The sequence below is a fragment of the Sciurus vulgaris genome (genome assembly GCF_902686455.1).
Source record: "Sciurus vulgaris genome assembly, chromosome: 12".
Classification (NCBI taxonomy): Eukaryota; Metazoa; Chordata; class Mammalia; order Rodentia; family Sciuridae; genus Sciurus; species Sciurus vulgaris.
This window is the reverse complement of record NC_136473.1, coordinates 98612037-98639340: the sequence shown is the minus strand read 5'-3', so window position 1 is coordinate 98639340 and position 27304 is coordinate 98612037. Positions and strand designations below refer to the sequence as shown.

Below are 27304 nucleotides of genomic sequence, written 5' to 3'. Positions count from 1 at the left end.
TCTTTTTCTTTTTCTTTTTCTTTTTCTTTTTCTTTTTCTTTTTTTTTTTTTTTTTTTTTTTTGAAAGGTCTGAAAGGGTGAAGGCCCCCACCCAATGGCAATATGAAACCTTGTGCTTCTCTCCAGCCCCCTCACTGTGTCCACCCTTCTCCTGTCCCTTTCCTGAGCCTCTTTCCCCACTGCCTTACCCAGTTGTGTGTTCCAGCTCTGCGTTCAGGCAGCTGCCACATTCCAGTGTTTGAACTGTCACTGATCCTTGCACCCTAGACAAGCAAACCAGGCTTAACATCTCCCGCCAGTAGTACCCAGTTCCCATCTGCAGCCCCATTCTGCATGAGAATTTGATGTTTGGAATGTTTTCTGACTCTTGGGGCAGGGCTCTTGGCCTTGTCATCCTCTCTGTGGAGTAATGAGGAGGGGGAGGAGAATCTTCATCCGAAATTGGTTTCGTGTAGTAAACTTACTTTTACGGGTTGATTGTTTGGTTTGTTTTGGATTTTGTTTTGTTTTTTGTCTGTCTGTGCGAGACCTGCAGCTGCTGAAATCAGCTTTGCCTTTAATTAAACCATGTTCTCTCCAACCACATCTGTGTGTGGATTGTTTCTTTTCTATCCTGAAAGATACAATGTTGAAGAAAATCCTACTTTAAAAAATTTCGCCAATGCACAAGTTGTCTAGGGAAAAGCAAAGATGGGTCAGAACTTGAATGTTTCTGGGTTATTTTTACTTTTTGTTTGTAGCATTCAAACCAGTACCAATGAATTATTACGGGAAAGGGAGGTGAAAAGAAACCAGTTTTCAAAATCATTTTATTTAAGAAAGAATGATTGACTTATGTAAAGGAATTACATAATAACCACTATTTTTATCCCTGTGCTGTTAATGAGTCAGTTCCAAGATAGTTTATCCTTTTGGCCTATAAAATTCACTAAATCCAGTTACCGTCAACAGTAATCACTATGCTTGGCCTTGGGGTGGGTGACTTCTCTTCCAGTTATGTTTAGAGTTCCCATTGGTGGCCTGCCTCCAACAGTGCTGGAATCGTGGCTCACTCTGACTGTCCTTTCACCTAAGGTGCTGATTCACTCTACAGTTCATTTCCCAACTCTGCTTTTCACAAGCACCTACACACTTGAAAATTTGTTAGCAAAGCCATACAGAACTCCACATGAAGAAGGGTGGAGGAAAATTAAGGCCAGGTCATAAGGTCTACTATTACAGAATCCATCACCCAAATTAACCCCAAATGATGACCAAATAAAACTGTGACAGTCTAAGATCTCTCTCAGTATGGTAATACTATAAAGTAACAGTATACTACTAACCAGCTGACTTCTTGAACCCAGTTTCTTTTCATCACTTAAGTATTAATGGCAAATATTCACTATTGAACTCAATAAAAATGTCCCTCTGAGAAGGCATAAAGGGATGAAATTCTAGTATTTTAATTCTCTAGGGAATTGAATGTTATATTCTGTGGTAACCTAACTCAGTCTAGGTTCTGTTTAAGCAATGAAACTTTCAATAAGAAAAGAACAAGTTAGTTTTGTCTGTATATGCCTTCTGAATAACCTGTGAAATTGCTTCAGGCCTCAGTATGTGCTATTAATGGTACAGGAAGAAGAATGTTTCCACCGAGTTCTTGGACCTCTGGATGTCTTGTTTTATTTCTGTGATATAGTTTTTATTGAGATATCACACATACAGATAAGCGCACCAATTAAGTGTACAAGTCAATTTTCACAAAGTGAACACATCTGGGTACCCAGCACTCAGCAAAACCATATTGTCACACCCTAGAGAACCCCCTTGTGCCCCTTCCACACACCTTTCCACTGCCCCACTCCATGCATCAGGAAATCTTCCTGAGATTTCATGTCATTGTCTAATAATTAGATTCGACTTTACTGGAAAATTTAGGTTAGTGAACAGTTACAAACGGTAATGTCTCACTATAATGTATATCAGAGGTGTGGTAAACCTTGCAAACAAGTAGGGCTTCTTTTTCTTCATCTTGGTAGGTTGTGACACAGCCTAGACTCCTCTTGGAGTGTTCTCCAAATCAGTGGTTGCACACTCTTCAACAAAGGCTTTAGGGAAGATGCCAACTCTCCCTTTACACTCCCCTTCCAGCCATTCTTCATTCACTGATAAAAGGGAAAGTACATATCAACTGCGAAGTCCAGGGTAGGAAAATCACCCCCCCACCCCCCCCTTACTCCACGTTTAGCTCTTGTCAATCAGCCTTCCCCCTCGCTGTGGTAACAGGGAAGGCGGTGTTGGAAATGGATTTGCGGTTAGAGTGAATGTAGGTATTAGCGTCTCAAATGATTTCTGTCTTAAATTTGATAGAGTAAAAGAAGAATGAATTGTGTCTTTCAAAAAGTTGCCAGATAAGAGAAATAGGGTGAAAGAATAAATAGTGAATCTTTAGATCTGACTTTTTAAGGGAGGAGTTTTATCTGAGCTTTGTTGGGAATGATCATTTTCATGACAGGAAAGGGGGCATGGCATTGTTTAAGTATATTAAAAATGAAAGTTCCCTACTTAGGGATTCCTCAAAGCATTACGAGTTAGAACTAGTGATAGTTTACTACATTTTGTAAAATACAAGAATTTTGACCTGTTATGTCCCATTGTCCCATATATGGAATACTTCAAAAACAAATTGAATAACACATATACCACTTATAGTAACTTTGAAATAAATGTTTTTAATGTTCTATTAATGATGAGTTATATGGTAAGCTCTAGGTTGTGATTTCCAAACTAAGTGCACTGTCAATTTGATTGACGTATTTGCAGAATTGAAAACTTGGGATAATGGGTTCATAGTCCCTATCTTGAGCCTTTAATAAAGTACATGTATGAAAATGTACATACTCAGACTTAATAATTGCTCAAGTTATAGCTATTACCCCATTTTGCTAAGGAAAAGGAGACCCAGAGATTGAAGAGCCAGTCTACCAGTAAATGTTAGATGACTTCGGTGTAACCTCCAAAGCCCATCTTCCAGCCACACAAACCACTCAGAATTCATCTTTGGATGTAAGACAGATTTCAACTGCCTGGATTCTGCCCCAAGAGATTCTGTAATTAGCGTGAAGGGTGGCTGAGCATCAGTTTTTCCAAGAGCACCCTCAGGTAACTTAACCACTTAGACTTGTGTACATATCAGTAGGAAGTACACTGCCTTCTCTCCACACGTACCCAGGTTCTTCTTGCAAGTCTGTGGTTTTGTTTCTTGTACTGGAGATCAATCCTAGGGCTCCTGCATGCACATGCTAGGCAAGTGCTCTTCGACTGAGCTGCATCCCCTGCCTGCGTGTTCTCTCATTTTTTCTCATCACTGACACACCCAAACAAAAAGCAAAAACGACAAAACCCTTTGGACAGTTAAGCTGACTGGTTCACAGTGACCCTTAGAAAATGGCGCTGTGGTTCTTAGGTCCAGTCTTTCTCCCTGAGTTTCCAGCCCTCCTAGAAAGAAATGCACACCTGAGCACTCTCTGCTTCTGTTTCTCTACTTGTTTTGAGTTCATCGTCACAAACTTGTGTACCCAGTAACTTTAAAATCTCCCCTCGTTTCTTCATCTGGATTTTCTACTGTAATTAATCATGGTTTCTCACTACTTGGCATCACTGATGCACAGCCTTTCAGCCTTGTGATCAAGGCTTTTTGTGATGGGAATCTTGCACCCAGGTAGCAAAATGAGACTGGAACCATGAATTAGGACAGTGCTTCTCAGTGTAGACCTGGATCACCTGGAAACTGGCTAGAAGTACCAATTTGTGGGCCCCTCTCCAGATCTGAACCAAAATTTCTGGGAAGCCGTCCAAGGACCTTGACTCAGGAAGCTCTTCAAGGAATTCTTAGGCATATGAAAGTTTGAGAATCACTGAAGTAGAACTCTCCGCTTACCTGTTTTGGTTTGTTTAGCAGTACTGGGGATTGAATACGGGGCTTTTTACCATTAAACTGTACCTCCAGGCCTTTTAATTTTGAGATCCTTTTTTAATCGCTGAGGCTGGCCTCAAACTTGTAATCCCCCTGCCTCAGCTTCCCAAGTTGCTGAAATTACAGGCATGCACCACCGTGGTTGGCTCAGATTCACTTTTTAATGTCTTGATCCCTAACAGAGTTCAGAAAGTCACCAGAGATAACAAGCAGTTAGGAATAGCTGCTTTTCAGGTAAAATTTTTATCTCCTCTCTTCCTCTTTGGGAAGTGCATGAATTCATAGATCTATGGTTTGGTACAGAGGCAAAATGATTCTGGGCAATTTGTTTTGTTAACTCTTAGGATGAAAATTCATGGTTCCAAAGTGTAGCTATCTCTTAATAATAACCAAGATGTTACCGCAGTCACCTGCCTGTTGCTTCTCTATTAGGACAGACAGGGAAAGGCCAGGCACCAGTTTTGTTGCCTCCTGCTACAAACTAAGAAGGAGATTGAAACCCCTGTGAAGTTTGGTTTGTGGGTTATTAATGTTTTTGTCTCTCTGCCCTTGACCTTGTTTGTGCTAACGTGAGTTAGTTCTGTGGTCTTGAAAAAGCACTTACCTGTTGATAGAACCTGGATTACGTCCCCTTCCTGGAATTCCAGGTCCTCTGGTTGGGTAGCCTCGTAGCTGAAGAGTGCTACCACTTGGCTCCCTTCCTTAAACTGAGGTTCCGTTGTCTGATTAACATCACATTTTTCGTGTTCCTTGGATTCATCTAGAAAGCCTTGGTCACCCTGAAATAAACACCCTGTTAATTCCACAAGAGCCAGCTGACTTGCTGCCTCCAGCTAACAGGATGATGACACCGAGCATTCAGCAGTGACCCCTGAGCCTGGACTGAGTTCCAGAGAGGCTGCATTTGGAGTTTGGAGAGGGTTAGGTAGATACGGCTACTGAACAGATGGACCTCATCACAGATAAAAAAAAAAAAAAAAAAAAAAGTCATTTTTAAAAAGTATTTAAGTGAAGTAGTTCACATTTACAATAAAGAGCCCTTTCTAGGCAAATGTCCACCAACAGGTAAATAGATAAATGGTGGTCTTCATGCTGTGGAATACCAGTTAGCAATCAAAAGGAAGGAATTATTGAAACCCAAAAGACCAAATATACTGCATAATCCACTTACATGCAGCATATAAGAGACACCAGTGCACGGTAGTGCATGTCTGTAATCCCAGCGGCTAGGGAGGCTGAGGCAGGAGGATTCCAAGTTCAAAGCCAGCCCCGGCAATTTAGCAAGGCACTAAGCAACTCAGTGAGACCCTGTCTCTAATAAAATATAAAAAAGACCTTGGAGCATGGCTCAGTGGTTGAGTGCCCCTGGGCTCAATCACTGGTACCAAAAAATATTAAAAGAGACAACAGTATGTTGACAGAAAGCAGATGGGTGGGAGCAACATCAAGGATCTTGGAGGCTTTCTGTGGGTAGTTACAGTTGGCGGGGGAGTCAGGTGGGGAGTGGATTAACATCCACAGCAGAAAACAAGGGCAACTTTTCCTCTAGAGATTAAGCAATAAAGTTCAAGCCTGTTATCTCCTGGTTACACTTCTAACTCTCACTTTGCTTCTGATTCCCATCATTCTTACTTGAAAGGTAACTTTTATAAACCCTCAGGGCTCTAAAATAACCTGTCCTCATACTGTCAGTACAGCATGGTGTTTCTGAACATAGGCAGGCTCTGGAGTCAAAATGCCTACCAGAGTCCTGGCTCCATTATGGACCAGCTGTGCAATCTTGGGCAAGTTGCTTGACCTCTCTCTGCCCCATTCCTAAATCATGAAGTGGTAATACCTACTTCGTAGAGTTGTGGCAATCCTAAGAACTCATACACAGAACATGCTGGCACAGGATCTGGCATGAGGGGAGTTCTCAGTGATGTTTGCTATTAATAGAAGGCTGTTGCCCCAACCATCTCCGTGAAATAAATGCTGCTTTCCTTCACGCTCAAGTGTTCTTCACCGTGAAAGCTTACGGTAAAGAATGGCAGTGAGGGCTGGGGTTGTGTCTCAGTGGTAGAGCGTTTGCCTCGCACCCATAAGGCACTGGGTTGGATCCCCAGCACCACATAAAACTAAATAAGCCAAATAAAAGTATTGTGTCCTTCTGCAACTAAAAAATATTAGGAAGGGAGGGAGAAGAAAAGAAAGGAAAGAAAAAAAAAGAATGGCAGTGAGCTCAGCCTCAAGCTGAGCCCAGGCTTTGTGTGGACTGCTGGGACTCCGGGGCCTGCTTTTCCCCTAGATGGGGAGGTCAGCTGGGGTGAGGATGCAGAGAAGAGGGAGACGGAGCTGCAACTTGCTACCCACTGTGCCCGGCACACAGGAAGTGCTTGAGGAAGGGGCTCAGTGGAAGGGGCCTTGGGTGGCCGGGCTCACTGCACTCACCACTGTGTTCTCACACCAAAGAGTCAGGCGGTAGTTTTTCACTTGGCCCCAGGCGTCCTTCATGCTCGCTTCCGAAAGGGGCACCAGCTCATTGCTGTCCCGAGGCCGGTAGCTGAGACCACAAGTAAGGACCACGTCAGAACATCAGCACCAAAGCCGCCTGCTCTGTACCCTGGTCCAGCTTGCCCCTGGGTGCAGCCTGCGGGCAGCTCACCACAGCTTAGTGTGTTCCGGCAGCAGGTCCAGCTTCTTGGACACCACATCCCGGACCTGGCTGTACGGGAGCCCAGGCTGGGTCTCCATGACCACCGTGTACTTGTAGTGCACCTTGAGTGTGTACAGCGTGGGGACGCTGAGCTTCACCTCCTGAGGGAGGAGGAAGTGAAGGGAGCCCCTGAGTATCACGGCTTTCGGCACCATCCCATGTCACCGTGGCGCTGGGCTTGGACAGGGAGAGACCTGCAAGCCTAGGTTCCTTAGGACCCCGCCACCTTCAAAGGTCCCCTAGCCTACGGAGCCAAATTTGGTCTCCCAGCTATGAGCTAGTACAAAGTGAGGGGGGGGTGGCCAAGGGGGTCCCCGCCCATGGACGGTGTGCGCCTGGTTCTACCCTTCCCCTGGGACTCCATAATCCTGGGAGACAGGCCATGGCTGACAGCGCCAGTCCTTCCATCTCCCACTCGGAGCATTGTAAGGAGAAACTTACCTTGGGCTCTTCTTTCTGTTTCTGACCTAAATGGACAAGGTAGGGAGCAAAACAAAAGAAGGTGGTGAGCGAATGCTCCTGGCCAGTCCCTGACCTCCTCTTGGGACACGGCACCCAGCCTCCTGCCCTGGAGCCTCGGGGGCGATTGGAACTATGGGAGAAGGTCACGCTGGGGAAGTGTGAAGGTCACGAACACATGAACAACACCGGCTTCTGCTTCTAGGGGCCTGAATGTAATTTCAAAGGACTAGCACAGCCTCACAAGGGGTTAACATGGGTCCCCAAGGTCGGTTAAACCAGCAGCACCACCACCATGAAAATCAGGGAGTGCAGGATGAGTCAGAGACTGCAAGAGGAAACGTCAACCACTAGTTTTTACCCTGCCTTTTATTTCTTAAAATGTGCACATGTATTAATATAGGAGAGGCATGTAATTTATATGAAGAAGTATAAAGATACAATAGGAGGTGCATGATTGGAAAAAAAAGACCACTGATCTTAAGCTCAGCTGATTATTAGAATAACTTGGGAACTCTTTTTGCTAAAAATACAAATTCTTAAAAAAAAAAAAAAATCAGGCCAGGCACTGTGGCGCACACCTGTAATCCCAGCAACTCAGGAGGCTGAGGCAGGAGGATCTCGGGTTTAAAGCCAGCCTCAGCAAAAGTGAGGAGCTAAGCAACTCAGTGAGTCCCTGTCTCTAAATAAAATACAAAATAGGGTTGGGGATGTGGCTCAGTGGTCCAGTGCCCCTGAGTTCAATCCCCAATACCCTGCCCCCCAAAAAAGAAAAGAAAAAATCAGAATCAGACTCAGGAATCAGAGTCTTAAAATCTTCACAGGATAATAAGTCTTCCTTGATGAACCCCTAGGCAAAAGATACCAAAAAAAAAAAAAAAAACTATCAAGGATAGGGCAGGAAGGGCAATTGAAAAAAATCACATGTGGAAAATACATCATAAAAAGTCATTATGTCTGTGCTAAAGACCCCAGATGTGAGCATGGTGCTGTGGTCCCAGAGAACTGCCCTTGTTTTAGGAGAGCTGTGGCTCAGGGAAAAAGTGATAGAAAGGGGACAGGGCAGGTAGGCAGGTCCTTGGTGCAAAATGGAGACGGTGGGTGAAACCCAATGAAAGGTGTTCTGGGATTTATTACACGCCACGTCCAACTCTTCTGCAGGTTTGCGATTTTTCAAAATAAAAACATGGAAGGAATCATCCCGAATGATTCTCCTGACCAGGGGCTCAAGGACAAAGCTGTCCCTATCAGAACGTGTTTAAACGGCACTAGTGACAAAAAGCCCCCACTTCCCCAGACAGCCCTCTCCACCTTAGGGGAGACAAGGAGGAACCATCACCCTTCCGCATCTCCATCAGCTGTTTGTACCCAGGGCGCGACAGGGTGGTTTCTTTCCCAGACACAGCCCCTCGGATACTTGAAAAGGGCCATCTGTGTCCCTCTGAGGTGAAAATGTGCAGTTACTGAAACTCCCTGGAGTGGTTTCTGAACTTAACCAACGAGAGGTTCTGACACACTGAGCCTCAGAAATCCGCGCAATGCCCAGGGCCCCGGGGGTCCTGGAACAGCCGGGAAAGGACGTGGACCTCAGGACTGCCGTGAGTGAATGCAGGCAAGAGAGGGCCATGGGCTCTGGGGTCCTAAGCTGTGGGGCGTCTTCCAAGAAGAGAAACCAGAAATTCCTGGAAGGTGAGAAGAGCAACTCTGTGGGGAAGTGGCCTGGAGTGCTCCGGCACACAGGCCTAGGACACTGCCCCTGGGCCACTCACCTGGTGACGGCTGGGGTCTTCCTGGGGCACTGGACCTGGGAGGAGGTGGGATATCGGACTCTGGGGAGGTTTCCTCCTAGAGGTGACAGGAAAACATGATCAGAACCTTCATTAGGACAAAAGGCTTGGGGGTGAGGGATGGTGTGGTCCCCCCCAAAAGGAGCCAGATGCAAAGGACTTCCAAAAAGTCGGAGTGGTGGTGTCATTCAGGAAGCCTGAGCAAGCTGAGAGGAGGCGCGCTTGGCCCACCGCCGGGAGGCAGCAGCCTAGGCCCGCCTGCAAGGCCCTCGCCGCCTTCCATCCCTCCCGCGGTACTGGCAATCTGCAGAGGCCACCGAGAAGGAGAAAGGCCACTTCCACCTGCCTTGCATCGGAAGCTTTCTACAACACCAAGATACGTGATGGCCAGGAAGGGCCGGCCCGCACTCGCCTGGTGCAGTCTGGAGGGAGAGCCCTGCTGCCGAGGGAGCATTACACACCTGCTCGGGCCAACAGAGGCCAGCCTGGCGGCAAGGCTGGTGGCAAGGCTGGCAGCAGCTGCAGCGGCAGCGGCTGGCAAGGCCCGCTCGGATCCAGCGCTCTAGAGCGCCTCTCCCTGTTTCCAATGACATGTCACCAACCAGCACATTGACTGTTCTTCCTGATGAAGAGGCCACATCTACACAGACTGATCCTCGACCACTGCAGGCCGTGCTGCCTACGTCACCCGGGAGGACTCACAGCAGTGGGTGAGCCCAGTGGGTCCCTCCTCCCCAGGTTCAGCTCCAAGCAACTCATCCAGTCCAGCACCAACCAGCGACAGTGCCAACGTCTTTCTCTACCTTCTCCCTTCCGGATAGTTCTGCCCAGGTGGGAAGAGATGGTGGGCACAAGCACTTTGTTACCTGGGGCTGCTGCTGAGGGTGGATTCGCAGCTCGACGGGCTCTAGGTAGTTGCAGGGAACAAGCCCCTTCTGCGGCCCAACAATGAAGAATCAGAAGGAAGACAACAAAAACAGGCTCCTCAGTGCCCGGGCCGCGGCAGGGCCAGAGCTTCGGAGAGGGAGGGCACCCAGATGGAAGGGCCGGGCTGTTCTGCAGGCGAGGAGGCAGACACTGCTCACAGAAAGCCCTGTCGCCCTGGACCCTCCCGCTGTGCTCTGATACCTGCCCATTGAACATGACCGTGGCCCAGTTATCACCGCCCTTCTTCAGGACGAAGACGATGTTCCCGGGCATGACCTGGAGCTCCTCTGGTGTCTCAGGCACAAACCCAAACAGCACCCGGTGAGCTTCCCCTTCCAGGGCCCTGCAGGAGGCAGACACCAGACCGAGGCACTGTCCAGCCTGGACCACAGCCCCTCACGCGGTGCCGTAGGGCAGCGACTCGGCCCTGGGACCTCTCTGCCTGTGTGCCCGGAGCTGGGGGCCTGCCTGCCTGGTCTCCAGAGAGGAGTAAGTAAGAAACAGAGGACGAGGTCCAGAAAGTACGCTTAGTACTAAACCACACGTGTCTATTCTTCCTGTACCTACGTACACGAATTCAGGGCCTTTCCCGTCTGGACTGGACACTTATCACAGGCTGTGGCTGTGACTTTTGTAGTTTAAGGTGTGACAGCAAATCCAGCACAAATTTCTTTTCCCTTCTTCACAATTTCACAAGTAGATTTGCTCCTCCTGAAGATCTTAGCAAGCTCAGCATATGATTTTTCCCCCTTTCCTTATTAAGGTGAGAACGTTCTTCTCTCACTTAAAGGAAGCACTGTACAGCTTCTCTCTGGTATATAAGCAAAGTGCTGGCATCCCTACCCTGGAGCTTTGGGGCCATTATTAAATGAGGGTTGCTTGAACGCAAGCACTGTGGTACTGAGACAGATGATCCTGACTACACAGGCAGCTACTAAGCAACTACCGGGCAGGTAACATATACAGAGTGGATACACTGGACCAACCAAATGAATGATTGACATCTTTGGTTGGGTAAAGTGTCAAATGTGAGTGAAATTTCATCACACTACTCTGGCATTCAACTAAAAATTTACGACTTGTTTATTTCTGGAATTTTTCCTTTACTATTTGTGGACTGTGGTAGACCACGGGTGACGGAAACTGGGGAAAGCAAAACTGCAGTTAAAGGGGGACAACTGTACATGCGGTGGGACAAGAATAACAGAAAAAGACCGACAGGTTCAGGCTTGTTTGAATAAAGTTATCCAGAATCTTTTTTTTTTTTTTAAGAATTAAAGAAAATAAAACAAAATAACAATAGGTAATGGGCCTTCCGATCCCCTCTCTTCTGAGGAGTTTTCCAGGCCAGGTCAGCCTGGATGGGTCCCAGGTCTGGGCTGAGGTGGGTCAGCAGAGTGAGGCTGGGGACTGGCACAGGTGGACACCAGGTGAGAGCCCGCTGCCCGAGGAAATGGATGGCGAATACTGAGGGGGAGCCGGGGCCAGGGCAGGGCAGGAGGTGAGACCCAGAGAGGTGGGTGAGAGAAGTCTGGGGTCCTGCAGCTGCCTGCCCGGGTCACTGCCCCTTTCCTTCCCTCGGGGCCCACTCGATGCCCTGCACACTGGGGTGTCTGGTTGTACACTGTGGAAGGGGCAGGAGGCTGGCTTCGAGGCTGCCTGGGCAGGGGACTCCGGGTCCCCAGTCCACCCCCCCGCAGCCTCCCCTCTGTTTCCAGTCATCCCACCTATTCAGGTGGGGGACGCAGGCTCCTCCAGCCAGGGAGGCAGGGAGGACCTCACCTGGCCCCACTTTCCCCTGTCACCGCTTTACTCGCTGGCTGCTCTGGCCTCCTTCCCTGGCGTAGAGGCTCAGCCTGCTTTCTTACCGAGGGGGAATTCTTAAGAAAGCCATAGCTTGTGTCGCTCTTCGCTCGCTTCTCATCTTACAGAAGAATGACTTCCTGTTCTTGAGTCCTTCCTCTTACTTCCCAGAAAACGTGTGGCAATAGACAATGGAGGACGCCCACACAGTCTTCCTGCCTCCGAGGGCGCTGACCTCCTCCTCTTCAGAGGGGCCGCAGCCCTGCACTACCGGTTGGCGACCTGGGCCACTTCCAGGGACCCTGCTGCGCTTCAGTGACCCCTCACGACATGGTCAGCTGTGCGTAAGGACAGTGGGACCCCACGTAGCGGCGGCCCCATTCCATCAAGACTCCCGTCCCCGCTTCATCGTTCTGTTCCAACCTTGGACGCAGACTGAGACCTGACCCCAGCTTCTGCTTCCTCACCCTCTTACTACCATGACTCGGGCTGGGAGCTTGGAGAGTCCGCATTTGGGCCGGAATCTAACTCACCTGAAGATCTCAGGGGTTTTGGGTCTGGGTGGAGGCTCAGCTGCCTGTGGAACATTCAGGAGAAACAAAGACGGGGCGGACAGGGAGGGCAGGGGGGAAAGAGGGGAGACTATTAATGGCAATTGGAACATTCTTCCGGAGGAGAGAATCAAAGACTGCGTTTCTGACTGCTGGGAACACTGTCTCTGGGGAGCACCGTGGACCCCAACTGAACAAAAGAAAGTCACACCTGTCCCCAGCTGCCTGGACCCGGGGTCGCCGCACAGCTGTTCATCTGGAGCCAGAGCTGGTCTCTGGAGGGCTTATGACCTTGAGCTCTGACCTTTTCCCAGGACATTTCCAAAATCTCTGTCCTATAATTAACGCCTGCCTTACCACGGGCACATCTGGGTATGGAAAACCAACCCCGGATGCGCTGCCCAGGCAGGAATCTCCTTCAGTACTTGTTCCCTCTTCTGTGCTGAACGCCAGAGTCCAGGCATCTGGGCTTCTTCCCCCTCTGGTCGTCCTTGGGCTGAAGCCCAGGGATTCAGCAAGGCCTTCTTCCACTTTTTTGTGAAGCCTGGGGCCGAGGAACCTAGACGCTGGCCCTCCTGCCTCCCTCTTGACTCATCCCGTGCCCCAGAGCCCCAGCCTTGGTCACCCTCTGGTCCAGCAGGGATCATTCTGACCAGCCAGGCTGTAGGTGGCCTGGGGAGCGGACAGGGGGTGTGCCCATGGCGGCCGGGGTCCGCGCTCGGGAAAACCCCCCTCAGCTGCTGCTGACAGAGGTCTGGGCCGTCATTTCTCCCTGCAGCAGGCTCATGTTCTCCTGCCCGAGTTTCCCTCCTGCTGCCACAGGCTCTGCCGTGCATCCTTAGACGCACTGCGTCCAGTTCTCTAGGACTGAATCTCCAAGCCCAGCTGCCTGGGAACGTGGTTTCCTCGGACCCCTGCCTGTTTGCAGGGGTACCCACAGCATGGGGGCAAATGGACGGGACCAGCAGAGCCAGGGCCTCGGGCCCCAGGCCCATGGGCCCCAGGCCCACAGGATTCCCCCACTAACCACTGGCCTGAGAAGAGCCAGAGGCCCTGGGTTCCATCCCCAGCCCTGCAGATGAACAATAAAAAGCCTTCCACAGCTTGCATTTCAGTTTTCTGAGAAAATAGTCAAGGAAGGCTTCCCAAGATGATCCACTGGTCTCTTTGAAATTAGAGAAGTGAGGACTGGCATTTTGGGAAGTTGGAAGGCTGGTCAGAGGACGTGCAGGCACGCTGAGCTGCGCTTATCCCCCCACGCCTTGGAAGCTGGGCTGAGAAAGGGCAGGCGGACACCCTCGGCTGCACCCAGAGGCCTTGCCGTGAGGCCGCTGGGCACAACTGCCCTACCCAGCTGTGTTCCACAACAGCTCTGAAGACCCAGCTCCCCGGAGAAGGCCGGGAGGCTCACCTGTGGCTGCAGAGGGGCAAACCCCGAGAAACTGTCCTGATCCACCACAGACGCCACCACCTGCAATCAAGGGCAGCAGGGCGTGAGGGATCTGCCAGATGCCTCCCCCCGGCTCTCTCCTCCAGGACCCCTCCCTTCTCACTCAGATCCATTCTAACTCGTGTGTGTTCCAGAAGAGGACGGGGGCTAAGGATTAGCCCACTGACCCCTGGATTAGAATTTCCAGCAACCAAAGAGAATAGTACTCTCCTCATCCCCCATAACCCAAACTCACTTTTGTAAAAATGTATTATTATTATTAATTGGCAGGGCTGGGGATCGAACCCAGTGCCTCTGGATGCTAGGCAAGCACCGTAGCGCTGAGCTACAATATCCCAACACCTTCTCTTTAAAACATAATTTTTTTATTGAGGTTCAATTCATAGAACATCAAATTAACCATTGTAAGTGAACCATTCAGTGGCATTTAGTAGATTCACAATGCTGTGTAACTAACACCTCCACTAGTTCCAGAACACTTTCATCACCCCAAAAGAAAAGGCTGTACCCATTTAGCAGTTCCACTTTCCCTTAACCTGGCAACCACTACTTTGTTTTCTATCTCTGTGATTTATCTGTTCAAATATTTTACATAAAAGAAAGTTTATAACATTTGGTGTTAAATGTGTGGCTTCTTAGACACAGCCTACTTTTCAAGGCTCATCCATGTTGTAGCATATATCAGTACTCTGTTCCTTTTTAAGGCTGTATGATATTTCACTATGTGAATATATCACATTTTGTTTACCCATTCCTCCACAGGCAGATATTTGGGTTGGGACATTTCCATTAACCTAGGCTCTCTTGGTCTCTACCACTATGCCAATCCCAGTTGCCCAGCCATGAGGCAACTTTAGCCCTCCAAATGTATTAAAGTCAAGTTCAGTTCTGGAAGGGGACTGATGATTCACTTTGCATCATGGCCAGGAGGACCCACGACCCGGATTCAGAGGGAACCCACTTTAAGAAGGAGTCTGGTGAGGGTGGTGGAAATGAGGAGGGTCCTCAGAACCCTGGGGAGTGAATGGCAGAACTGGTCCTTTTCACATTTAGTGAGTCCTTGTAGCTGTGCCTCCTTCCAGTGGATCAGTCCCAACGCTCTGAGAGAGCCACCCTCAGGGCGCTCGTCCAGGGTCAGGTTGGGAGGGGAGACCACCCAAGACGTCGCCCCATTCCCCACCAAGCACGCCCTCGCCCACGCGGTGCGGAGGACTCCCTCTCCCCAGGGTTCTTCCCGCCCTGCCCGGCATGGCCCAGGGCACAGGAGACTCGGGGGCGGACGAGTGGTCCCCCTACCGTGGCCTTGCCCAGGTAGTCCTTCTTGTCCAGCTGAGCCACTTGTCTCTCATTTGGTCGGAACAACCTTCCCACGGGGATCACTACGGGCTCGTACAGCTTCTGTTTCTGAACACAGCAAAGGACAGTCACCTGTCACCTAGCATTGGTAACACCTTCTGAGACACGTGCCATCTGGTCATCGTGCAAACAACACAGGCTGTGCGCACGCAAACCCAGACGCAGCAGCCACCCCGGAACATGGGACCCAGCGCTGACCCACCGTCGAGAAACCTCCCGTGCTGTCCTGTGACCAGTACTGGTCATGTGGATGGGCGTACCAAGCCCTGACTTGAACACTCCTCCTGGTGTTTAAAAAATCTTAATTAAGCCTGGTGTGGTGGCACACACCTGTAACCCAAGCAGCTCCAGAGGCTGAGACCGGAGGATGGTAAGTTCAAGGCCAGCCTTAGCAACTTAGCAAGGCCCTAAGCAACTCAGGGAGACCCTGTCTCAAAACTGGAAAAAATTATGGGGGTGAGGGGGTGGAGCTAGGGGGTGGAGCTCAGTGGTAAAGCACTCCTGGGTCAAATCAACAGTACCTCCCCCCACACAAAAAAATCCTATTTAAAACTCCATTCGCAGTGTGCTCACCTAGCATTCATTTTTACCATTTATTCCTATAATCAAGACTTTTTGGAGAGTTATTTTGTGCCCGATTCTGTGCCAGGTTGTTAGGACTCAAAAGCAAGCCACCTCTGCCTCGCAGCGCCTGAGGGCTGCCCAGCACCGCACACCCTCCAACAGCCTACCGCTCAGGGGTGCCTGGCTGCCGAGGATCCCACCCCGAGGGATTCCAGGGCTCTGCCCCCCCCCCCCCCCCCCCCCCCCCCCCGTGCTCTTGTCCTTGGCTTCTCAGCCCAGATTCGAGAGCTTAAATGGACCCATGCTGAGCGTGGAGCAGGGCTGCCCAGGCCCTCCGAGAGCTAAAGCACCTCTCTCATGGCGCACCCTGACGTGGTAGAACTGTGGGGATCTTCTCCCCAGCACCTACCCAGACGCTTTCCATCGCCTTGTCGATTTTGGAATGCCTGGGCTCAGACTTCATGTTGGTGGCCAGTGCCAGTTGCTCTTCGGCCTTCCTCCATTCCTCCTTCTTGGCGTGCATGAGAGCGATATTGTACAGCACCTGCAAAGGCAGAGGCCACAACAGAAACCTCGAGGCACTTCCCATCCCGGTGCCGGCAAGGGGCGCATGTACACCAGGGCATGTTGCCTGGTGCCATTTCCCCTCCCAGCTCCCCTGGGGGGCACAGGAGTCTTGCTACCTGGTTACGTCAATCACTAGCCTGGTGCTGAGACAGCAGCTCGCGGTGCTAAACTAACCAAACTCAACGTCACGTATATCCTCCCAACAACCAGGGGGCCAATGGGGACAAGAGCTCAAGGGGACTGTGCAGTGTTTGTGTGGAGATGAGTGACTTGCCCAAGGCCTCCTGAAGAGGCAGAGACAGGTGTGAGGCCTCCCGGTCTAATTGCTGTCACAGCCTGTGATGAATCACAAGACAGGTGCAGGGTGGGGAGAAGTTTCTAGAACAGGAGTTGACAGCACTGTAATATCACAATGTGCCTAAGGAAGCTCCAGGGGCAAAGTCCAGTGAGGCAGGAAGAAACAGCACAGGTCAGGGGAGCACTTGGCCTGGGTGGAGAGGAGCTGCAAGTTCACCTTCGCCATATGTTCCAGGTGGTTGGTCCGGTTGTAGGTTCCTAAGTGCGTGTTTTATTATCATGCGTCACAACTTAGACATAGGACCAAATAATTTGTTTTTGACGTTATGATGGTGTAAAAGTAATGTGCCTTCAGCAGAAAAAGGTACTTCAGTGTTTTAATTGGATCTTTTCCTGGTCCTGCGATACGCCCTGCCATAGACTTGCCATTTGGGCAGCAGCAGCAGCGAACCCAGCTCCCGGTTACCCGGCGATCATGGGGGAACAGCCCCGCCTGACAGGGGACTGTGTTGCCACTCTGTGATGTTCCAGAAGTCGGGTGCATTACATGCATTTTCAACTTAGGGTATTTTAACGTTAAGACGGGCTGACCCGCACGAGTCTAGAAGCATCTGTATTTGCCCAGCTACTCCTAACCGGGCGTAGAAAGAAAAGAAGAACTCGAGGTGGTTCAGAACTTCCTGTTTGGTTTTCAGCCACCTTCTCTCAAAAGCTTTACCCACGACGATTTTTGTGACTCAGTGGCTGGAAGAACCTTGAGACTCCTCGGCAAGAAGGCTGCGACTTCTCGGTAGGCAAGGAAGGTCATGCCCCCGTGGGAGGCGAGGAACAGAATTATAAATAGGGAAATGACTGGGACCTAGAGGGCCTGGGGCCTCCAAGAGGCGGCTCCACTTGCAAGGAGACCCTCTCCGTGGGTACTTCCTGTGCCTTGGGTCGTTTCAACCCCAGCGACAGGGAGGATGTCCCTTTCATGGAGCTCTGCTTGGACGGCACTGTGGCATGATCCTTTCTCTAGAGCCACTGGACCCCGGAACCCTGTGCTCTGTGTAAGTGGTTCTCGGAGGGGTGACTGGCAATGTCGAGACGGTTTAGCATCACAACTGAGGGTAGGGTGCCACTGGCATCTGGTGGGCAGAGCCCAGGGATGCTACCAAGTGTCCCACTATGCACAGGACAGCCCCCACAGTAAAGAATCGTCCCGCCCACAGTAACAGCAGGGCCATGGCTGAGAAGCTCTCCTCTAGAAGCTGGTCAGGTGCCAGCCAGTGCCCGACGTCAAACCTCGTCTGCCCAGTCTCTGAGAAGTGAAGCGAAGTTGTTAGCCTGCCGTAGGGCTGGGATGAGGCCACATGTCCCCAGGGGCCCTGGGCAGCTGTGGACTCTTATTTTTAGCCCTGAGCGACCCTGAGAACACTTGACTTCTTGTGCCTGAGAAACTAAAGCCAGGGGACTTTTTTGGGCAATTCTTCTAAATAAAGATCCTTGACATTTATAGGGATTTTTAAAGTTACTCGTGTAGACTTGGGGACAGGAGAGGGTGGGGAGCTTTGTTTGGAAAAATGATATGAACCTGCCAAGTCATGTCTGCCCTTTTTGGTGATGAGGAAAAGAAAGTTGTCCTTCTATGGAAACCTTTACCTAAATTGGTGCTTTGAGCTGTTCTGGGAGCAAGAGGGGACCGATTTGTGCCAGAGTATCCTCATTTTCTCTTTGGGTGTCAACCAAATACACGGGCAAGACCACGGATAGTAAGAGCGTGCCTGGAAGCAGCAAGCTCACGGCAGGTGCAACATGGAGAGCAAACCTGGGGCTTTGGATTTGTTAGTGCGGTGCACACTTGTCAACCTGAACTGCTGAACAACAGGCCAATTACCATGAAGACTCTCAGGGCAAAACAGTCATGTCGTCTCCTTGCCAGATCCCATGGGCTCCTTTTCGCATGGCCCTGTGAGCCTGGTATGAACAAAATGCACACTAACTAATGACTCTATGATGAGCCTGAAGTCCTTTGAGTCTTTCTTCTTTTTTTCTTTCTCCCTTTTCTCTGCTGCGGATCAAATGATGGGCCTCACCCATGCTAGACAAGTGCTCTACCACTGAGCTATCCTACCAGCCCATCCAGATCTTTTGTTAATGGAAAATCTTTGCCCAGGAACAAAATGGCTTTCATAAGCCCCTGGAGGCCTCAGCGGACCATGGAACAGCTCACCTGTCAGCGGTCTGTCCGTGCCTGCCCACGCCACCGGTCCCTTACCTCACAGGCAAATAGCTTGAACTGCAGGCCCAGGATCTTGTAGTCTATCAGCTGGTTTCCTCGAAGCTGAGTCAAGGCCTCTTTAAGGTCTTTAATAGCTAAGTCGTACCTGCAGGACAGAGGGAGAAAATAAACCAGTGCAGGGCCTGAGGGACGAAATGCAAGAGAGCGTGTCCTGGGTCTCTCCAGGTGAGCTCAATGGGAGGACAGGCCCTTCCATTTATCCCGATTTGCTCCAGTGTTTCACCAACCCTGAGCGTGTGGGCTCTGTAGACTTGCTGGGGACAAGACCCCTGAGGCTATGATGCCCCAGGTGTCCCTGGGACAGTCCCAGGGATTTTCTTCTCTATGGATTGCACACAGCTCTCACCTCTCTGGCTACCCGGTTTGTCACCTTCAAATACAGCCCTTATTTTTCTCTTGAGAGCTTGAGAGCAGAGTCACCCCTGCCCACCCACATCCCTGTGCGTCTTGGAGCTGATCTGAGGTGCTGCTGGCTTTGCCTCCCACCACCCTGTAAGGGCAGGCAGCCTGGCACAGCTGTGACACTGCCCTCTTGCCCTCGGCCTTTGCCCCGGGCTTCCTTTGACTCCAATGTGGCTCTTGGTTTGGTGGCCTTCTTTGTCTCCTCCCGGCTCCCACCTCCCCCACATGCTTTGGAAAAAAGGAGGTGGTAACTCCACGTAGGCCGGACAGATCTCCTAATGCTGCTCCTGGCACGGCCTTGGTTTCTGTCGAGCTGGCACTATTGCCTGGCTCAAGGTGTATGAGGGCTGCCATCCCTGAATCACAACAGAGAAAGGATCCTGGCCACACAGGGTCCAGGGGTCCAGCGGGCAGGACCTAGATTCTCACTCCTCTGGAAGCTGACCCAGGCTACGGCCTGACCCGGACCTGCACCGAGGCCCTGGGGAGAGAGCCATTGCCGGGCTGCAGCGGGTGGGAACAGCAATAGCCAGCCACCCACCTCGCACTCCTCTCAGCCCCCTTCCCTGGCTGCTCGGTTGTGACTCCCACCCCGGCAACTGAGCTGAAAAGCCCCCAGGTCACTGTCTGATCAGAGCTGCCCTCTGGGGCTTCTCTTGGAGATGAGCCTGGAATTTGGACACAGGCAGGCAGGGATGCTCAGGAGGCAGTGTGGAGTAGGGAAGGACCCCTAGGGTGGAGCAGGAGTCCAGACAATACCCGGCAGGTCTGCCGCTAACTGGGAGACCCCAGCAAGCTACCTCTCTGGCCTCAGGGGCACATCAACAATATGGGAGCGTACTACATACAAGAAGCATATAATATGAGGGACGAGCTTGTTACTGTGTAGTCCCAGATCCAGTTTCTGGAGTCAGGTGAGCTGAGCCTGAGTCCTGGCAGGCTCTGCCACGGACGTCTGGTGATGAAGGGCAAGTTTCTTTGTTCCTCTAAGTGTGTATCCTCACCTTTAGGAAAGCGCAGACCTGAAGCCACAGGCACTTAGGACCTGGTACACGTGGCCATTCATCTAGTTTCTAAGCTCTGAAACCCTCCGAAGACACCCACACATCGATCATTTATCACCTGCTTATTTAAAGCTCTCTGTGGCACGAGGTGTTATCAGGAGACTAAAAAATTTACTGTGTAGAAATGGAAAATTGATCTGAAGCCGGCTTAGAGCTGACCAAGAAGGCTGGTCCGCCAAGAGGGTCCTAGGAACGGGGATGCAGGCTGTTTGGGGTGGGGACTTGACTTGCAGTCCCGGTAGGTGTGAAGCAGCTCACAAGCAGGTAGCCGCAGGGCATCTGTGAATGGGAGAGGACAGCCTGGGCCCAAACAGGACCATGGTTTCTCCGGGGTCCCTGGCGGATGATTGTAGAATGTATCCAAAGCGTGCGGGCCATTCCTTAAGAAGACCGGGCATTTCGAGTCCTTGCCACACATCTTTCAGGCAATCCTGAAAATGGGGAGAAGGTAGCTCCACCGAAGGCTGGGCACTGGCTCCCGTCACCAAGCAGAGGAGGGGGCAGGTGGAAGCGCGGGTGACCTGCCCTCTGCAGCTGCATTGGCCACTGTGCTCCACAGCCTGTTCGGGAGCTGGGTCAGCATCGACCTAGGCTGTGCCTTCTTCCCTGCTGAGCTGGCTAAGCAGATGGATTTCAGCTGAAAGGAGACCAACCAGGTCCCCCTGGTTTGCACGAGCCTACAAAATCCTCCTTGTGATTCGCCAGCCCATGAAGTTGTCCAAAGACCAGGGCCCAGGGGTAGGGAGAGAGAACACACTGACAAAGTACTCAGACTGCTTGCTCTGGGGGAAGAAATGGGCTGGGGGATCCCTGCTAACTGTCCATGTTCAAGAGGTCTTCGCACTGCACCCCAGAGGTGGAGGGGGTCCACTCTGACACACAGCTCTGCTTCCTGCTGGGCAGGTCTGAATGACTCAGAACGAAATGTCTGACAGCTCTTAGCCTGTGCGCCATGGGCCTTGGGCATAACCAGACTCTTTTTTGGCCTTCTTCAAAGTTTCCTTGTGTGCCTTTTGGAGGCCTCCTGAGGAGCCAAGGAGTGGCCTGCTTCCTGTGGGTTCTGCACACTCCCACCAGTGACCCCCCTGGAGCACCCCGGCTGTGCTGTGCCCCAGCTTCCCCTGCAGGGGCTCCCCACCCAAGTGCAAACCTTGCAGGGGCTTTTTGCAAACTCGGAGCTTGAGAGAATTCCTAATCATCATTTTTGTAACAGACCCTGTAAAGACAACCGCTGAAGTTTCTGCTTGCTCCTGACAGGGGCAGTCCTGGAAATGGTCAGCAGGGAGAAGCCTGCAGCCGGCCTCTTTAAGCCAGGTCCATCTGAAGGGTCTGTGAGTCTTCTCTTTCCACAGCTCTAAGATTCAAGAGCCCAGGGCCTGGAAGACAACTTAGAGTCCCTCTACTTCCCTTGAGAAGAAAGCGATACGGCTCGGTTAGTCATCCCTGAGATGCCACCTGCCTCCTTGGATACACGTGCTAACTTTGTTCTGTGGGAACTTGACAATGACAGAAGAGCAGACAACAATCAAAAGTGGGGAAAAGAGAGAGAAACCCCACCCGCAATGTCATCACCCTAGAACCAATCCCACCGCGATCAAAGGGAATTCCAAATAGCTCACTCAGCACTAAGTCATGTCCAGATCCCCATGGCACTTGTTTAAAATAGAACTTACAGCCTGGGCTGGTGGCTCATGCCTGCAACCCCAGTGATGCAGGAGGCTGAGGCAGGAGATTTGCAAGTTTAGAGGCCAGCCTCAGCAACTTAGTGAGAGCCTGTCTCAAAATAAAAAAATAAAAAGGTCTGGGGCCGGGTGTGGTGGCACACGCCTAAAATCCCAGCAGCTCCAGAGGCTGAGGCAGGAGGATCATGAGTTCAAAGCCAGCCTCAGCAACTTAGCAAGGCACTTAGCAACTCAGTGAGACCCTGTCTTCAAGTAAAATATAATCAAAGGGCTGGGGAGGTGGCTCAGGGTGGAGCACCCAGGGCTTGCAACACTCGCCAGCTTCTGCCTTGCAACACAGTTGCCAGTGTTGGTGGCTCTTTCTCCCCTTTTCATCAATCAGTTCCTTGAAGCCAAGGCTTGCTCACTTTCCTGTATTAACTCAACAAGCATTTAACGAGTAACTACTGTCTGGGCTGAAATTCCAGCATGAAGTCGTGAGATTTGTTCTCCTGGAGGTCACCCTGACAAGGCTAGGGACGGGGGCATTCTGAGTGATCCAGGTACAGATTCCATAGGCTGAATGATTACACATGGAGGCCAGTACTTGGGGAAGGGACAGCCTTGCCCAGAAATGGACAGTCAGGGTCCAGAGGAGGGATCACAGGAGGATCTCCATGTCGGCTCCTGCCAACGTGGCACCTCACAGAAGGCTGTGCCTGCGCATTGTTTCCCGAGAGTGAGTCCACGTATCCCACGCTCAAGGGCCAGTGCTGGGTCTCACTAGGAAAAGGGTTGGGAACAATGTCGAGGGGACCAGCACCATGGGTTGGGCAAAGGACGGGAGCCAGGTCAGGGGGAGAACTACCTCCTCATTCGTGCTGCTGAGCGATAGGTTCCATCGGCTGGATTTCTCTCTAGGGCTGAACTGTTATCAAGCGGAGGATAGAGTCCTGGGTCTCATTGCTAGATCCTTCTAACTCACTCAAGATCTTAGCCTCCTGGAATCTGGGGTTCGTGGGCGTTTCGAGGCAGGAATTCCTTCTGGTCGCTGAAAGGCCTGCTCTCCTCCCGGCTCATTACAGGTTCCTGAAGCTAATTAAAGGGGTCGCCTAGAGTTTGTCTTTGAAATTGAAGACAGGCTGAGGGTGTGCCCTTGGCCTCCCTGTGTGCTGCGTACATCTGCAGAACTCCGGGTGAGGGACGTGGGGATGGCAAGGACAATAAAAAGGGAGACAGGCAGGCAAGGACAATGAAAGAAAACGCCTTGCATCTTTTCCCAGTCGCAGGCTGTCTCCCCCAGATGGTCTCTGTCTGTGGCTTTTCTCTGGGGAAGACTTTGCTTCTACTCTTACTCATTCAGGTAACTGGCTACCTCTCCGTCTTTGAAGTCCTCTGAGTGCCTGTGGTTGCCCCTAGCAACCACTGCGTACATGAGCTTTGCAGGGCAGGCTGTGTTTCTGACAAACAAAGCCTTCCAAGGTGGCACAGGATCAGAGCCCAAGCCCCTCCCCACGCCTGGACATCCTCTGCACCCTCCCCATCAATGCCCGGTCCACCTGCGCCCAACACACACCACGCGCAGACCAGGCTCTCTGCTAGAAAGTTCTTCACTGATCTGAGCCAAAGTGCTTTTCCCTAGAACATGTGCACCTGACAGAACAAGTTCCATTAAGGGTGTTTTCTGTCCCCCCACACATTTGAAATTCACACTTAGAATATTTTTCCTCTGTTATTTATATATTAGGTCTTTAGTCATTTGAGGAGGGAGTAGAAATTGAGACTAACTTTCATTTTGTAATTATCTTTTTACTAATCATTTCAACACTTACTGTAAACACACACACACACACACACACACACACAAATGCAGATAGAATGACAGAAGAAAATGAACTTCCTTATCATCTCACCATCAAGAATTACTAATAGCCAGGGGTGGTGGCCCATGCCTATAATCCCAGCAGCTCAGGAGGCTGAGGCAGGAGGACCGCAACTTCAAAGTCAGCCTCAGCAAAATTAAGGTGCTAAGCAACTCAGTGAGACCCTGTCTCTGAATAAAATACAAAATAGGGCTGGGAAGGTGGCTCAGTGGTCCAGTGCCCCTGAGTTCAATCCCTAGTACCTGCCCCCCACAAAAAAGAATTACTAATAATATTTTGTTCTATGTGTTCCCGGTCTTTTCATTAAACAAATGGGACTGTGTTATACATGCTAATTTGAAATCTAAAAAAAAAAATTTTTTTGACAGCTACTGTGAACTTTTCCATTTTAAGCTATATACTACTTATTTATCTGTACTAAATTATTCTTAGACATAATACTGTTAGTAGTTCGTATTCTAGTTTTTGTGACTGAAGCCCATCTCACTGTATCACACCAGGCTTTGAGGACACATCTTGGTGGGATGAAGCTGGGTTTTGAGGTGGCTTCATAATGATCCTCATTCTGGGGTCCGCCAACACCTCACCGCGGTGAGCCACCGTGGGTGACCCCAGCAGAGACACTGGTGGGGCGCCTGCTGGCTGAACAACACGGTGGCTTCCAGGCTCCCCGTGAGTACGCACTGTCGATTCATAATCCAGGCAGGCCGGCCTCCTCCCCACGAGAGCCTCTGGCTCAGGTGCCGACTCTTGCTTAACTGCCCAAGAAAGGCCAGTCAGGTGTTTTCCCAACAGAGGCTGGAACACCAAGTCCAGCAGCACCAAGATGCTTTGGGTTTCTCTCCAAACTCCCTAGTGGGCACCACGGACCACTTACTTCTCTGTCCTGTAGTGGAGCATCCCTCGTTGGAAGTAGGCCACCGCCAGATGCTTGTCTCGGTTGATGCTTTTGGTAAAGGCCTGTGGAGAGAAGGGTCCACCCCGGGCCATGAGGAGGTGTGAGATGAACCCCAGGGGCAGTCGGGAAGGGGTGTGAGAACAATCGAGGTCGAGGTGCCAAGAAGCCTAGAGCACAGACAGCCTGGGTCAGGACGCCCTGGATGGTCATGTCCTCATTACATGATATGGGGCAAGTTCCCCTATCTCCATGAACCTCAGTTTTCTCTCTCTAAAATGGGGATATCACTCTCTGCCTTTCAAGATTACTGGCAGGAACAAAATAATCAAATTCACTACAATGCAAATAGTAAAATTAAAATACATAGATTGTATATTTGTTTATGATATAAATGTGTTATCTAATTAAACTAATAATAAATAAGAATATATATATATATATATATATATATATATATATATATATATATATATTATACATATATGATTCTGGCCGTCAGGGTCCAAGCAGAAAAACAAAGGCAGGCAGAAGGACTGGAGGTTGGGGGCGGCAGAAGAAAGCAGGGGAAACCTACACAGTGCCTGTGGGAGCCCGGGAGCCCCGCTGGCCTGGGCTCCCCCACCCAGGCTGAAACAGGTGTGCAGGGTGCCTCCCAGCCTAGCTGGGCCCAGCTCGCAGCTGCCTTGGCCAATCTCTTCTCGCTGACAAGACGCACGTGGTCCCCCGCAGCACCCAGGTGCATGGTGCTGTTCCCTCAGCTCCTCAGCAGGCCCAGAGGGAGGTGGAGGAGCAGAGGGGGGTCTCCTCACGTGCCCCTGTGGGTCTGTCCCCCTACTCTGGAGCCTGAGAACCATTTGTCAGATAGGAGAGCATACGGAGTCCCTGGTCTCTCTTCCTGTCTAGAGGGCATGGCTGAGGCCTGCTCACCTGCGGGTAACAGGGTGACCTGGGGTGAACCAGTTCACTGCAGAGTGCAGGGGAGTCAATTATCTGTCTACACCGCACCTTGCAAAGGCTGGCAGTACAGGGTCAAAATCAAAATTTAATACAGGGATGGGAAGTTCCACAGCACTTTAGTAATTGGTGTCTCGCTGAAGCTGTTTGAGCTCTCACGATGCCGAGAGCCAGAAGTTTACGTGGCTTGTTTGACCCTGAAGGTCCAGGAGAGATAGATCTGGGATTTGACACTGGATCTTCTATTTCCAAACTCCATGCCCACCCACCTCACCACAAGCAGTCCCAGAACGTGATCATGGAGAATGCCCAACCCATTCAAGAGAGAAAAAATACGTTGGGAAAAGATGCGAAGACACCCCACACCATGCTGCTGCGGCCGACACCACCGGAACTGCCAGGGGGATGGCACCTAGCTTTCACAAGTCCCACCCCTGAACTCTTAGGCAGGCCATGAGCTTCTTGGAAAGCCCTAAAGACACCTTATAATCAGGGTAAGGCAGTGATAGACAGATGTGCTGTGTCCCGCAGGGGTTGCCAGAAGGAAGCGTCACAAGCGTCTTCACTAAGCTGGTGAAGAGTGACTGCAGGCTGGTTTCAATTTAGTAGATGGAAAAGGAAGGAGAACAGGGCCAGCACCCCACTGCTGAACCCCCTGGGGAGGTTTCCAAGGGTGGCTGCCCGGCCCCTCCTCACACCGATGAAGTCAGGGCCTCAGCAGGTGCTTGTGCTTTCCCGCTCCCTGGGGGTCAGGTTTCTGAGGTGCAGCGGGGCCGGGAGCCCTGATTACACGGCAGAGGTGAGGCCCAGGCGGCAGCTCCACTCACCTTCTCCGCCTCGGGCATGTTTCCCAGGATGGTGTGCATGCAGCCCATGTTGAAGCAAATCCGAGAGTGGGGGTCCTGGACGGCACTGAAGGCGTCCAGGGCTCCCTTCCAGTCCTTCTTGTCTGCGGCCAGCACCCCGTCATTCCAGAGGCTGATGGCCTCAGCCAGGGACATGGTGAGGTGGAGACCAGGAGGCCAAGAGGGCGACTGGAGACAGCGAGGACGGCAGGGGTGTCTCCCCCACCAGGGCTGCCCCAGCGGCCTGGCCTGGCGTGCAGAACGGGGTCTGACCTTCTCAGTGTCTTAGGACACTTCTTAGTGTTGCAACTGTGTCAGGAAATGTCCCCACCTGTCAGCAACTGACACATGACCTACCACGAGAGAGAGAGAGAGAGAGAGAGAGAGAGAGAGAGAGAGAGAGAGAGAGAGAGAGGGAGAGTTCAGGGCGAGGGCGGGTGGAGGCGGAGCGAGGAGGAGAGAGGAAGTGCGTCTGAGGTGCCGCCATGGATCAGTTCCTCAAAAGGCTTCTGCTCCTGCCCTGCTCCTCCTCTCCACCTCCCACTGCTTCTGGGGCAGCTTGGGGCCCAGGCTGTGCCCTCAGGTTCAGGGGGACTTTTCCTCAGTACCCATACTTGTCACATGATGGTGTGGGACAAGAGCAGAGTCCTTTGCAGCCCTGAATGAATTCCTTGCTCATTTTCTCTCAACCCCACAGACTCTCAATATGTGAGTTTTTATCTTGAGCAAAATGAGCAATTTCATTTCTGAGTGGCACGAATGTTCTTGAGTGTCTCTCTGGGTCTGGGAAAGCTTAAATGGACTCTCAGGAAGTTCAGAAAGGACTGTCACCACTGTGACTAAAGGACCTGACCAGAACAACTATAAAGGAGGAAAGGTGTATTTGAGGGCTCACGGTTTCA

At 51.1% G+C, this 27304-nt stretch overlaps 1 protein-coding gene across 1 annotated transcript; it reads right to left on the bottom strand.

The window, feature by feature from the left end:
• Positions 1-72: 72 nt before the first annotated feature.
• Positions 73-26755, bottom strand: NCF2 (neutrophil cytosolic factor 2). Its single transcript, XM_079108035.1, has 15 exons — positions 26385-26755; positions 24583-24665; positions 18672-18780; positions 15960-16094; positions 14927-15034; positions 13592-13651; positions 12163-12206; positions 10028-10169; positions 9766-9834; positions 8882-8957; positions 7095-7120; positions 6603-6754; positions 6389-6500; positions 4563-4737; positions 73-2147 (listed from the first exon to the last, which is right to left on the bottom strand). Exons 1-15 carry the CDS (start codon positions 26556-26558, stop codon positions 2035-2037), a joined length of 1578 nt encoding a protein of 525 aa, XP_078964161.1. The 5' UTR covers positions 26559-26755; the 3' UTR covers positions 73-2034.
• Between the last annotated feature and the right edge of the window lie 549 nt (positions 26756-27304).